The 13,652-nt window shown below is 36.5% G+C and overlaps 1 protein-coding gene across 1 annotated transcript in view; it reads right to left on the reverse strand.

Annotated features, from left to right (window-relative positions):
* The window catches only part of UBE2W (ubiquitin conjugating enzyme E2 W), a 110,755-nt gene that overhangs the window by 50,225 nt on the left and 46,878 nt on the right, over positions 1–13,652 (reverse strand). Inside the window, exons 2-3 of the mRNA XM_036740102.1 lie at positions 13,132–13,223; positions 9,676–9,778 (exon numbers count right to left, since the gene is read on the reverse strand). Coding sequence (XP_036595997.1) covers positions 9,676–9,778; positions 13,132–13,223 — 195 coding nt within the window. The remainder of the gene's footprint in view (positions 1–9,675; positions 9,779–13,131; positions 13,224–13,652) is intronic.

Consider the following 13,652-nt stretch of genomic DNA (forward strand, 5'->3'; position numbering starts at 1 on the left):
AGAATGCCTTGAAAACCAGAATTAGCCAAATGGAAAAGGAGGTCCAACGGACCTCTGAAGAAAATACTACCTTAAAAATTAGACTGGAGCAAGTGGAAGCTAGTGACTTGATGAGAAATCAAGATATTATAAAACAGAACCAAAGGAATGAAAAAATGGAAGACAATGTGAAATATCTCCTTGGAAAAACCACTGACCTGGAAAATAGATCCAGGAGACATAATTTAAAAATCATTGGACTACCTGAAAGCCATGATCAAAAAAAACCCTAGATATCATCTTTCAAGAAATTATCAAGGAGAATTGTCCTGATATTCTAGAGCCACAGGGCAAAATAGAAATTGAAAGAATCCACCAATCGCCTCCTCAAATAGATCCCAAAAAGAAATCTCCTAGGAATATTGTCGCCAAATTCCAGAGCTCCCAGATCAAGGAGAAAATCCTGCAAGCAGCCAGAAAGAAACAATTTGAGTATTGTGGAAACACAATCAGAATGACCCAAGATCTGGCAGCTTCTACATTAACAGATCAAAGGGCTTGGAATAGGATATTCTGGAGGTCAATGGAGCTAGGATTAAAACCAAGAATCACCTACCCAGCAAAACTGAGTATTATGCTCCAAGGAAAAATATAGACTTTCAATAAAATAGAGGACTTTCAGGCTTTCTCAGTGAAAAGACCAGAGCTGAATAGAAAACTTGACTTTCAAACACAAGAATCAAGAGAAGCATGAAAAGGTAAACAAGAAAGAGAAATCATAAGGGACTTACTAAAGTTGAACTGTTTTGTTTACATTCCTACATAGAAAGATGATGTGTATGATTCATGAGACCTCAATATCATAGTAGCTGAAAGGATATGCACATATGTATGTTTATGTATGTATATATATATATGGGAATGTGCATGTATGTATATATGTATGTGTGTGTATATATATATATACATATATATGTAAATAGAGAGAAAGAGAGATAGAGAGAGAGAGAGAGAAGACACAGGGTTAGTTGAAGATGAAGGGAAGATATCTAAAAGAAATAAAATCAAATTAAGGGATTAGAGAGGAATATATTGAGAGAGGGAGACAGGGAGAGAGAATGGGGTGGATTATCACGCATAAAGGTGGCAAGAAGAAGCAGTTCTGTGGGAGGAGGGGAGAGGGCTGGTGAGGGGGGAATGAGTGAATCTTGCTCTCATCCAATTTGGCCTGAGGAGGGAATACCATACATACTCAATTGGGTATTTTATCCCACAGGAAAGAAGAGGGAAAAAGATAAAAAAATGGGGGGGGGGGATGATGGAGGGGAGGGCAGATGGGGGTAGAAGTAATCAAAAACAAACACTTTGGAAAGGAGACAGGGTCAAGGGAGAAAATTCAATAAAGGGCGATGGGTTGGGAAGGAGCAAAATATAGTCAGTCTTTCACAACATGAGTATTGTGGAAGGGTTATACATAATGATACACATGTGGCCTATGTTGAATTGCTTGACTTCTTAGGGAGGGTGGGTGGGAAGGGAAGAGAGGAGAGAATTTGGAACTCAAAGTTTTAAAAACAGATGTTCAAAAACAAAACAAAAAAAAAAGTTTTTGCATGCAACTAGAAAATAAGATTCACAAGCAATGGGGTGTAGAAATTTATCTTGCCCTACAAGAAAGGAAGGGAAAAGAGGATGGGAGGGCAGTGGGGTGACAGAAGGGAGGGCTGAATGGGGAACAGGGCAACCAGAATTTCTGTCATCTTGGAGTGGGGGGAGGGTAGAAATGGGGAGAAAATTTGTAATTCAAACTTGTGAAAATCAATGCTGACAACTAAATATGTTAAATAAATAAATTTAAAAGAAAAAGAAAAAAAAAGAGTACAAGATTGGAAAGGGAGTAAGGGGAAGATAGGGCTAAATTAATTCAAATGAAAAAATACCTAAGAGTCTCAGCAGACTGCAAGTTCAATGTAAGGCAGAATGATATGACAAACAAAAAAGCTAGAGCTCTTAGGCTGCAGAAACTGAAGCAGTATCTAGAACATGGACATTATAAATGACTATGTCAGGTCAGAACATATCTGAATACTACGGTCAGTCTCGGGTACAATATTTTAGAAAGCACAATGACAGGAGACCCCCAGGCCTCCCAATACAGGACAGCAGTCTGAGACATCAACTCCTGACGCTTACAACCCAAAGGTATGAAACGTGGCTTCTTGAACTTCCGGGAGACATAATGGCCAGGTAAACAGTTCTAATCCCTCCCCCCCTCACCCAGAGAATTCCTCCGAAAAAAAGAACGCTGGAACAGAGGAGATAGAAGTGTGGCTTCAGTGGCCAAGTAGTAGAAGTTCCTGAGTCCCAGAGGGCAGAGCCAGGAGGGGTCAACACCAGGAGCCCAGACGTACTCTTGCTCCCCCAGGGGAAGTGCCAGACACCAGCTCAAACAACAAAGAGCTGAGACCATTGCTGAAGAGCAACAGTGCTGGAGAGCAACCCTAGGGAAAGAGACATCAGGGAGCCAGACCCCTCTCCAACACCTCAGGAAACTGAAGGTTTTAATTCACAAAGCCAACAACTAGACTCACAATCCCCAGAATAAGAAAGCTGGGACAGAGAGCCCTGAGCCCCAAAAGCAGAAATTTATTGTAAAGCCAGGAAAAGGCTTACCAACATGAAGAAGAACACAAAAAAACCTAGGACCATTGATTCTTTTTATGGAGACAGGCATGATCAAAATACCAATTTGGAAGAGGATAGCAATGACACTATAGCCACCTCTGATACCTCAAAAGGTAATGTGAACTGGTCTCCAGCCCAAAAAGCATTACTGGAAGAGCTAAAGGAGGATTTTAAAAACCAAATTAGGGAGGTAAAAGAAAAAATGGAAAAAAAAATCCACTGAGGAAATAAAGTCCCTAAAGAATAAGATTGGCGAAATGGCTACAGAGAGTCAGAATCTAAATAGAGAAAATGACACCCTGGGAGGTAAAATCAACCAATTGGAAAAGGAGACTCAAAAGCAAAATGAAAACGCTAACTCATTAAAAATTAGTGAGCAAGTGGAAGCTAATGAATCTATGAGGCATCAAGAAGTAGTAAAACAAAATGTAAAGAATGAAAAAAATAGAAAAAAATGTGAAATACCTGATTCGGAAAAAAAACTGACCTGGAAAATAGATCCAAGAGAGACAATTTAAGAGTTATTGGTCTACCAGAAATCCATGATGAAAAAAAGAGCCTTGACATTATCTTCGAAGAAATTATCTAAGACAACTGCCCAGAGGTTATAGAACCAGAGGGCAAAATAGTCATTGAAAGAATTCACTGATCACCCCCTGAAAGAACTGAAAACACCAAGAAATATTATAGCTGAATTTCAGAATTACAAAGTCAAGGAGAAAATACTGCAAGCAGCCAAAAAGAAACAATTCAAATATCGTGGAACTACAGTCACGATCATGCAGGATCTCTCAGCTTCCACAGTAAAAGACAGGAGAAATTGGAATATGATATTCCGAAGGGCAAAGGAGCTGGGACTACAAACAAGGATCAACTACCCAGCAAAACTACGCACAATTTTTGAGGCAAGGAGATGGAAATTCGATGAAATAAGGGAATTCCAGACCTTCCTGATGAAACAGCCAGAACTCAATGGAAAATCTGATTTCCAAATACAAAACTCAAGAGAGACATAAAAAGGTAAAGAGGGGGAAAAACCCCCACAAACCTTATTAATCAATAAGGGCAAATTATTTGCATCTTTATATAGGATTATATCATCATATGAAGGTTTTATATATATATATATATATATATATATATATATATATACACACACACACACACACACACACACACACACACACATATATATGTCAATCTTGAGAATAGTTACAGCTATTATGACAACTGAAAGGGATACACATAGATTGTGAATGCCTGTATAAAATAACTGATATAAGGATAAAAACCATAATTAAAGAGATGTAAAGGGAGGGCTATGAGAGAAGAGGTAAGGAGGTAGTAGAAAAGGATAAATTACACCAAATAAAGAGGCACAAAAACATATTATAGTAAAGGGAAAGAAAGGAGGGAGAAGAACAGTACTGAGCTTTACTGTCACCTGATCCGGTTCAAGAAGGGAATAACATACACTGATAAGTATAGAAATCTAACTTGTCCTACAGGAAGTAGGAGGGAAAAGGGGAAAAAAATGGAGGGGGGGTTGTCAGAAGGGAAGGGAGAAGTAGCAAGTGGGAAATGGTAAGATAAGGAAGAGGAATAAAGAGGGAGGGTAAACTGAGGAAGGTGGCAGTCAAAAGCAAAACTCTGTTGAGGAGGGGAAGGGGAAAGGCAGAAATAAAAGCATAAACAGGGGGAAATAGGATGGAGAAAAAGACACAGATAGAAATCATAACTGTGAATGTGAATGGGATGAGCTCTCTCATAAAACGGAAGCAGACAGCAGAATGGATTAAAAACCATAATCCTACAATATGCTGTTTACAAGAAACGCATTGGAAACAAGGGATACACACAGGGTAAAGGTAAAAGGCTGGAGTAAAATATATTGCACCTCAGCTAAAGTAAAAAAAGCAGGTGTAGCAATCCTAATCTCAGACAAAGCAAAAGTAAAGATAAACTTAATTAAAAGAGATAAGGAAGGACATTACATCCTGCTAAAAGGCACCATAAACAATGAAGCAATATCATTGTTTAACATATATGCACCAAGTGGTATGGCATACAAATTCTTAGAGGAGAGGTTAAGGGAGTTACAGGAAGAAATAGACAGCAAAACTATAATATTGGGAGACCTCAACCTCCCCCTTTCTGAACTTGATAAATCTAATCTCAAAATAAATAAGAAAGAAGTTAAGGAGGTAAACAGAATTTTAGAAAAGGCAGATATGATAGACCTCTGGAGAAAACTAAATGGGGATAAAAAGGAATATACTTTCTTCTCAGCGGTACATGGCACATACTCAAAAACTGACCATGTAGTAGGGCATAAAAACCTCACAATCCAGTGCAGAAAGACAGAAGTAGTCAAAGCATCCTTTTCAGATCATGATGCAATAAGAATTATTTGTAACAAAGAACCATGGAAAAATAAGCTAAAAATTAATTGGAAACTAAATAATCTAATTCTAAAGAATTAGTGGGCCAAAGAACAAATCATAGAAACAATTAATAACTTCATTCAAGAGAATGACAATAATGAGACAACATACCAAAACTCATGAGATGCAGCAAAAACAGTTCTTAGGGGAAGTTTTATATCTCTAAATGCTTACATGAATAAAATAGGGAAAAAGGAGATTGATGAATTGGGCATACAGCTGAAAAAGCTAGAAAAAGAGCAAATTGAAAATACCCAACTAAATACCAAATTAGAAATACTGAAAATCAAAGGAGAGATTAATAAAATTGAAACCAAGAAAACTATTGAATTAATAAATAAAACCAAGAGCTGGTTTTATGAAAAAATCAATAAAATTGATAAAGCTTTGGTCAATTTGATTAAAAAAAAAAAAAAAGAAAATCAAATTACCAGTATCAAAAATGAAAAGGGTGAGTTTACCTCTAATGAAGAGGAAATCAAAACAATAATTAGGAATTATTTTGCCCAATTGTATGCCCATAAATTTGACAACCTTAGAGATATGGGTGAATATATACAAAAACATAAATTGCCCAGGTTAACAGAAAAGGAAGTAAAATTTCTAAGTAACCCCATCTCAGAAAAAGAAATTGAGCAAGCCATCAATGAACTCCCTAGGAAAAATCTCCAGGGTTAGATGGTTTTACATGTGAATTCTATCAAACATTTAAAGAACAATTAATTCCTATACTTTGTAGACTATTTGGAAAAATAGGTGAAGAAGGAGTCCTACCAAATTCTTTTTATGACACAAATATGGTACCCAAACCAGGTAGAGTCAAAACAGAGAAAGAAAATTATAGACCAACTTCCCTAATGAATATTGATGCAAAAATTTTAAATAAAATATTAGCAAAAAGATTGCAGCAACTTATCACAAGAATAATACACTATGACCAGGTAGGATTTATTACAGGAATGCAAGGCTGGTTCAATATTAGGAAAACTATTAGCATAATTGACCATATCAACAAAACTAGCAGAGACCAGAATTGGAAATCAAAGGGATGCCCACCAATTGGGGAACGGCTGAACAAGCTGTGGTGTATGAAGGTAATGGAATACTATTGTGCTATAAGAAATGGGGATGATACGGACTTCATAACAACCTGGAAAAACCTGCACGACATAATGCTGAGTGAGCAGAGCCGAGCCAGAAGAACATTATACACAACCACAGATATATGGATTCTATGAGGACTAACCCTGACAGACTTTGCTTGTCTCACCAACACAAGGTACAAAGACAACTCCAAAGGACTCACGATGGAGAATGCTATCTACATCTAGAGAAAGAACTATGAAGTATGAATGCAGATTGAGGTACACTTCATGCTAGCCTTCCCCCACCCTTTTTTTTCCTTTTTCTCTCTTTTGTTGTTGGTTTTTTTTTTTTTGGTCCTGTTTCTTCTTTCTCAATATTTATTTCATTGGTCATAATTCTTCTCCATAACTTGACTAATGTGTAAATTAATTCAATGAGAAGTTATACATGGAAGTTATATGGAATTCCATGCCGCCCTGGGGAGGGAGGAAGGGAAGGAGGGAAGAAAATTTGGAACTCAAAATTATGTAGAACCAAGTGTTGTAAACTAAAAATAAAAAAAATAAAATAAAATAAAAAGAAAGCACAACCACAAACTAAGTTTCATACAGAGTGGAGTTAGGGAACTTGGAAACCACACCACAAAAGCATCAGTTGAAGGCACTGTGGGATGTTTACTCTAGAGAAGTCTAGAGGACAGGGGGGAAGACATACTAGCTATCTTCAAGTATTTTAAGAATTGTTGTGCTGAAAATAGGAATTTTAGACTTTTTCTGCCTGACCCCAAACAAAGGTACAAGGTGCAGAAAAATAGATTTAGGTTAGATGTAAAGAAAAACTTGCTAATAAAACTATCCAAAAGTGGGATGGGCTTGAGAGGTAGTGAGTTCCCCCCATAACTAGAGATCTTAAGGAAGAAGAAGCTTCATGGCCACCTGCCTTCCAGTGATTCTGGCATAGTGATTCAGGCTATAACACTGGAGTAATATTTAGAACATCAACTATTACAGAACAGATTTAATGAGACGGCTATTCTTTATCTAAGTCTCACAAAGAACTTTCAAAACTTATGACAATACTATAAAAGCAATTTTCAATGTTACATGTACTTGGAATTCTGTCAAGTCAAACTGTAGTCTCTCATATCCTCAAAAGTGACACCTTCTGACAGCAAATTTGCAGGCATTGTACCAAGCATCACCAAGACAGCTTAACACAAATTTTTGAGATGGTGAAGAAGTGAGATGGAATTATAGGCAAGATATTAAAAAGGAGGTACCAATGGCCCCAGGTGATAATGATACCTAACTGAATGTTATGAACGCTTCCAACAAGTTAAGACACTGCCAGCAATAGTGACTTCTTTATGGAGGATGTAAAAAACTGGAAGATAGCCACAATGACTTTTTTTATCCTATTTTATTTTTAACCCGAAGTTATATTTTACTGTCCTGGATGTTATGTAGCAATATGTTTTTCACTTATGAGAAATATAAAAGGCAAAAATCTGGCTGACAATAAGGACTATCAAGAAAGCCATCTTCATCACAAATCCTAGCATCGCTATTTATCTGGACCTATGAGCTACACTTTATAGTTCAGTACAACAATATACCAAGGATCTATGATTTGCCAGTATACGTGAATGGCCTTTATTGACACAGACTGCAACCTATCTATATAACGTAATAGAGAAGTCTTAGAGTGTTTCCAGATGCTGAGGAAGATTAAATGACTTGCTCATGATCACAGAGTTGGTGAGCATCAAAGAGCGGTCATCTTTCTTAACTCAGTCTAATGCTATTTTGTTTTGAAAAGAACAAAACTCTGTATAAAAACAAACAGACTCTTAGTAAGAGCTTAAGAGCCTATCTCCTTTGGAAAAGGACCTATATGTACAAAAATATTCATAGCAGCTCTTTTCTGGGGGTATAGAATTAGAAGTTGAGGGGATGCCCATCAACTAGGGAATGGCTGAACAAACTGGTATGTGATTATGATGGAATACTATTGTACTATAAGAAATTACAAGAAGGATGCTCTCAGAAAAACCTGGAAAGACTTGCATGGGCTAATGCAAAGTGAAATGTACTATGTACAAAGTAAAAAGAATACTGTAAGATGATCAGCTGTGAATGACTTAGCTATTCTCAGCAATACAACGATCCAAGACAACTCTGAGGAACTTATGACGAAAAAAGCTATCCATTCCCAGGGAAAGAACTGATGGTGTCTGAATACAGACTGAAGCATAATTTTTTTAACTTTATTTTTCTCAAGTTTTTCTTGTCTATGGTTCCTTTCTATTTATGGCTATGTTTTGCCTGACTATACATGTATAAGCTATATTGAATTGTTTGCCTTCTCAATGAAGTGCGGACAGAAGAAAGGAGAGAATTTGGAACTCGAAGTTTTAAAAATGAATGTTAAAAATTGTTTTTACATGTAACTGGGACAAATCAAATTCTAAATAAAAGCTAAAAAAGAAAAGAGTCTGTCTCCTTTGACTAAAATATAGGAGCTTTCATGCATAGACCTGTAGCATTTATTATGGCTGCCCATAGGCCCTTTTTTGCCCCACATTCTGTATTCTTTGCTATTCCAGATAGATATTCTTTGCTATTTCTAGATGAAACCTTAATGGTGACTAGACTTTTGGAATATAAACACTATGTGCAATAATTAAGTCTCAATCAGTTTAAGTCACTAAATCATAACTGGCAAAAAGGTATATGTCTGTGTATATGTAGGTATCATCAATTAAAATATACATAGTATACACAGATATGTAATGTATATGTCCTTGATCCTGTAATGCACAAAAGCCTACACAGTGACATCACAGTACCTTCATCATCATCAAGAGCAGAAACAAAAATATCATTCTCCTCCAAAGGACAGTTCTATTCAGTCAAAAGCAGAATTACCTCTCACTAAAAAACTTAACATTTCTAGGGAATCCATCTCACAGGGTCAGGCCAGAGTTCCATTCCTTTTAATACTAGACTCCATAAATAAAAAAACTAAAAGGCACAGAAAGCAACAATGGGTGTAGGGAGTTAGAGTACAGAGGAAAGGGAAAAGAGAATGACCTTAGTAGATCTTATAAGCTAAAATGGTGATAAGCTGTTTCGTGACTACAGACAAGGAATAAAGCCATTCTCTTGACAGACCGTGCATTTAGAGCTGGAGAGGAACTCAGAAGCCAAGTCCATAGATTTTACAGATAAGAAAAATGAAGCACAAACAGGCCAAGTAAGTTGCCCAGAGTCATTTAGCTAGTAAATATCTGATGCAGGATTGGAATGAAGGTCTTCCTGACTCCAAGTCCAGTTCCCTATCCACTATGCCATACTGCCAAAGTCAGAACTAAAATTGTCATTCCTCAGCCTTTTGGCTAAGATCAAATGGGAGAAATATACATAAAACTAAGTAAAATTTGAATATAATCTAAAAATATAAGTAATAAAAAAGTGATTACCTGAGGAGAGTCAAAAGGATATCGACTACTAAATTTAAATAGAAGTTGAAATTTCTCCCCTTCATATAAAGTACCTGGTGCACCCTCCATGTCTACAATCCACCTGCAATATAAAAAAAAAAGCAAATTAAAATCCCGTTAATAATTTTTTTCCCTTCAGAAAAAATTATCACTGTACTACTCAAAAAACAAGGCAGTCAGCTGTCCTTCTACTCTTAGCTAAATGACTCAGAGCATAAAGAAGAGGGACTCAAGAGTCAGGAAGTTCAAATGTGACCTCAGACACTTACTAGCTGTGTGACCTTGGCAAATCACATCACTTCTTTGTGTCTGTTTCCTCCTTTGTAAAATGGGAATGTAATAATGCCTGTCTCACAGAGTAGATGTAATCAACTAACAGTTAATATGCATAAAGCATTTTGAAAACATTAAATAAATGCTAACTATTGTTAAAGTCATAGAAGAAGACTACAGTTTGGGCAACAAACCAGACTAATAAGAACCGCAGTGACACATTATTTTGTGTATTAAGGCTTGCAAAAAACTCTATATAAATGATTTCACTGCACCTCACAATAGGCAGGCACTATAGATATTATCCTCATTTTACAAAAAGAAAACTGAGGCTCAGAAAAGTTAAGTAATTTACCCAAGGTCACAGTGTTTGAAGTAGAATTTGAACCCACATCTTCCTGGCTTCATGTTCAGCTTTGTCTATTACAGCTGCCAGATGTACTGTTTTACCTATATTCCCTCGTGACCACATGAAGAATCAACCACCACCTCACATTTTCACAAAACTATAAAGATGACCATACAGACACTAGATTACCCATCAGCTTGGTTTCTGCTTACACCTCTGCCCTGCCTCTCCAACCCCTCTCCTGTCCTCTCTCCCTGACTTCCTCAATGTAAGTCTATTAGGCCAGTAGGACAGGTCTAGACATTTTCCATGTAGTAGGCAATTAAATTTATTAACATCTACATAGAACTTTAACGTTTACAGAGTCCACTTCATACTTTATTGCATTTGATTCTTACAGTTTTGAGGCAGATAAAGGTATAGTTATCTCTATCTTAAAGATGGACAAACGGTACTATAATAAATATAGGCATCATGAAACAAGGTCACCTTCATACAAGTTCTCTCACTAAAAGTACATGTGGGTTAAAAGAATATTAATAAGCAAAATTGAAAAGAAAAGCCTAAGATAGGCTCTAGTTCCAAATCTACCACAAACTAAAAGGAAAACCTTGGAGACAGTAAAATTTAAACTTTTTACAAGTCAGGACTATTTTGGTTTCGTCTCTGCATCCCCAAACTTAACATAGTGCCTGGCACACAGTAGGTATTTAATGTTTGAACTGAACTGGGGACATTACTGTTCTGTGCCCCAATGTTTTCACTTACCTTGTTTCTACATAAGCCCTTTACAACTTGCAGAGTCTAAATAAATTGTATTATCATCTATAAAGTGAGGAGACTACACTAAAGTCTTTAATGTTCTTTCTAGCACTATGATTTTAAGTCTGGAGAGTGTAAGAGATGGCAAAGAAACCACAGCTGTTCTATACCATCCCACCCACCACAGAGCAACAATGCTCCCTTCAGGGGACAGTGAAGGTGTTCTCTTTCTAAAAATAAACAACTAAGGCACTGCGGCACTTAGAACCAGAATATTCTGTCTGAGAGTACAGTGGTCACCCAAAAGGAGTTTACTACAAAGGACCTAGCAATTATACTACATCCTTGCCTATTTTAAATAGTGACTTCTTTGCAAAAGAATCGTATGAAGAAAAAGCAATGAACTAGAAGCTAGGATACCTATGTTCTATTCCTGGCTTTCTAATTAACTAGCTACATGACCTCAAGCAAGGTCCTCATCTGTAAAATGCAGAGACTGGACTAGATAAATATTTTCTCTAAACTCCCTTCTAGTTCTATGACCTCTATGTAAGGAAAACTTTAGAGAACCTGTGGTTAAAAACAATTACTCTGGCTTCTATACACCAAGCCTTGAAAAGTTCACATTCTACCCCTATTTCCATAAATCATACCATTTGCTTTAGGGACATATTAACCTACAGTTTCTTGCAACTCAAGGGTACAGTGTCTGTAAATACACAGTTCTTTAACCTGGAATGCTTCCCACTTGAAGGGTGCTGCTGTAAGAGGACACATGGTACAAACTGTAGTTAATGATGCTAAAGTAAAAATCTTAAGATCTTAAAAAAATACAACATGTGAACTAAGCAGTGATCAGAGAAAGAGTCAAAATTGGATCATAGTCCTCACTCCTTTAACTTGCCAGCAATCTAACCTAGGGGAAGAACCTCTTTAAAGGTTTCCTCATCTGTAAGAAGAAACCAGATGTGCTCAAAGGTCCCATCTAACTCTAAAATCCTATAATTAAGACCACAAAACATTATTTGAGCTGGCCATCTGCCTTCAAGTTATTAGTCCAATGTTAAAGCTGAAATAACTAAAGTCCTCAGAGATAAAGTGACTTTCCCAAGGTCATAAATATGAAAGGGGATTGGAATTTACATCTTAGGGGCAGCTAGATGGTGCAGTGAGTAGAGCACCGGCCCTGGAGTCAGGAGGACCTGGGTTCAAATCCGGCCTCAGACACTTGACAAACTTACTAGCTGTGTGACCTTGGGCAAGTCACTTAACCCCAATTGCCCAGCCTTCCCCCCTACAAAACAACAACAACAACAACAACAACAAAAGAATTTACAGCTTAAGCCTCTACTGAAGTACTGTGCCATACCACTCCTATCTAAGTGAATAGTGCTTTATACAAGTAAGGTACCATGAGATGGCTGTGGGGCAAACACTGATTTCTGTTATATTTTATCATGTTTATCTGTACTCAAAATATACGCTTTAAGTTGTCTTCCTTCTCTTAATTTCCATTATTTGTGGAATTATACTCCAGGGTCAACTTTGACCAACTGCTATATTCTCTTCATTATCATCTATGACAAGTAGAATTCCATTTTAACAAATGTCTGGTTCCCACAGAAACAAACAACTTGTGTCTTGCCAAGATGGTTCATGTTCACAGAATTTTGCTGATTAAGTATAATTAATTCCATTAAGTGAAACTCTCATATGAAATGCTGACAAACAATTCCATTTGTTCCTATGGTTTTGCTTTGTTAAAAAATTTTCTCCTAACTGGTCTTAATGTTACTGAGATACATGAACAGATGACTATGCTTTTATGTATGACAAAAACTTACATATCATTAGTACCTTTCCTTTAAAGATAATTTTATTTGATGGATTAACCAAATTGGCCTATCTAATGCATGATGTAGATCACTTAATGTCAACACATTTAGAACATACTAAAATACTTCTATTAGAAAAATATCCTTGCAATTAACTTGGTACTTGGCTACTAAAAATAACATAACAAATAAAGATTTCAAAAATAAAGTACTTACTGTGTAATTGAATTCTGAACACTCTTTTCATTCAAAGTCATTCCTGGAGGAGGGTCATTCTGTAAAGCCAATAATTCTTTTTGCAGTCGTTTCTAGAAAAGATCAATAGCATTTCAAGGTTTGCACAATATTCTGCTATATTACTTAAGAAATTATAAGTCTCCTAATGAGAAGGATCAGAACTGAAAACTGAAGTCCCTTATTTAAATGCTTCTTATAATTCATACCTTTCCCTCATCTATGTCCCTTGAATCTATACTGCCATACGCAATTGCTATAAATCATATTGCTTATGTATTTCTACAACTTATAAGGCATTTCCAAACATCTGCATTCATCATAAATTCTATAACCATATCCCTAATACTCTGAAAATAGCCCATAATTTCCCAGACATGTAAATGTACAACACCTTTAGAGTTGTATACCTACTATCCTACAACAATCTCATAGATGGGTGCACCTATAGAAGATAGATAAAGGCTGCTTTCACTGTTTTCCACCAAAATGCTTACTATACG

This window comes from Trichosurus vulpecula, chromosome 1, assembly GCF_011100635.1.
Source record: "Trichosurus vulpecula isolate mTriVul1 chromosome 1, mTriVul1.pri, whole genome shotgun sequence".
NCBI lineage: Eukaryota > Metazoa > Chordata > Mammalia > Diprotodontia > Phalangeridae > Trichosurus > Trichosurus vulpecula.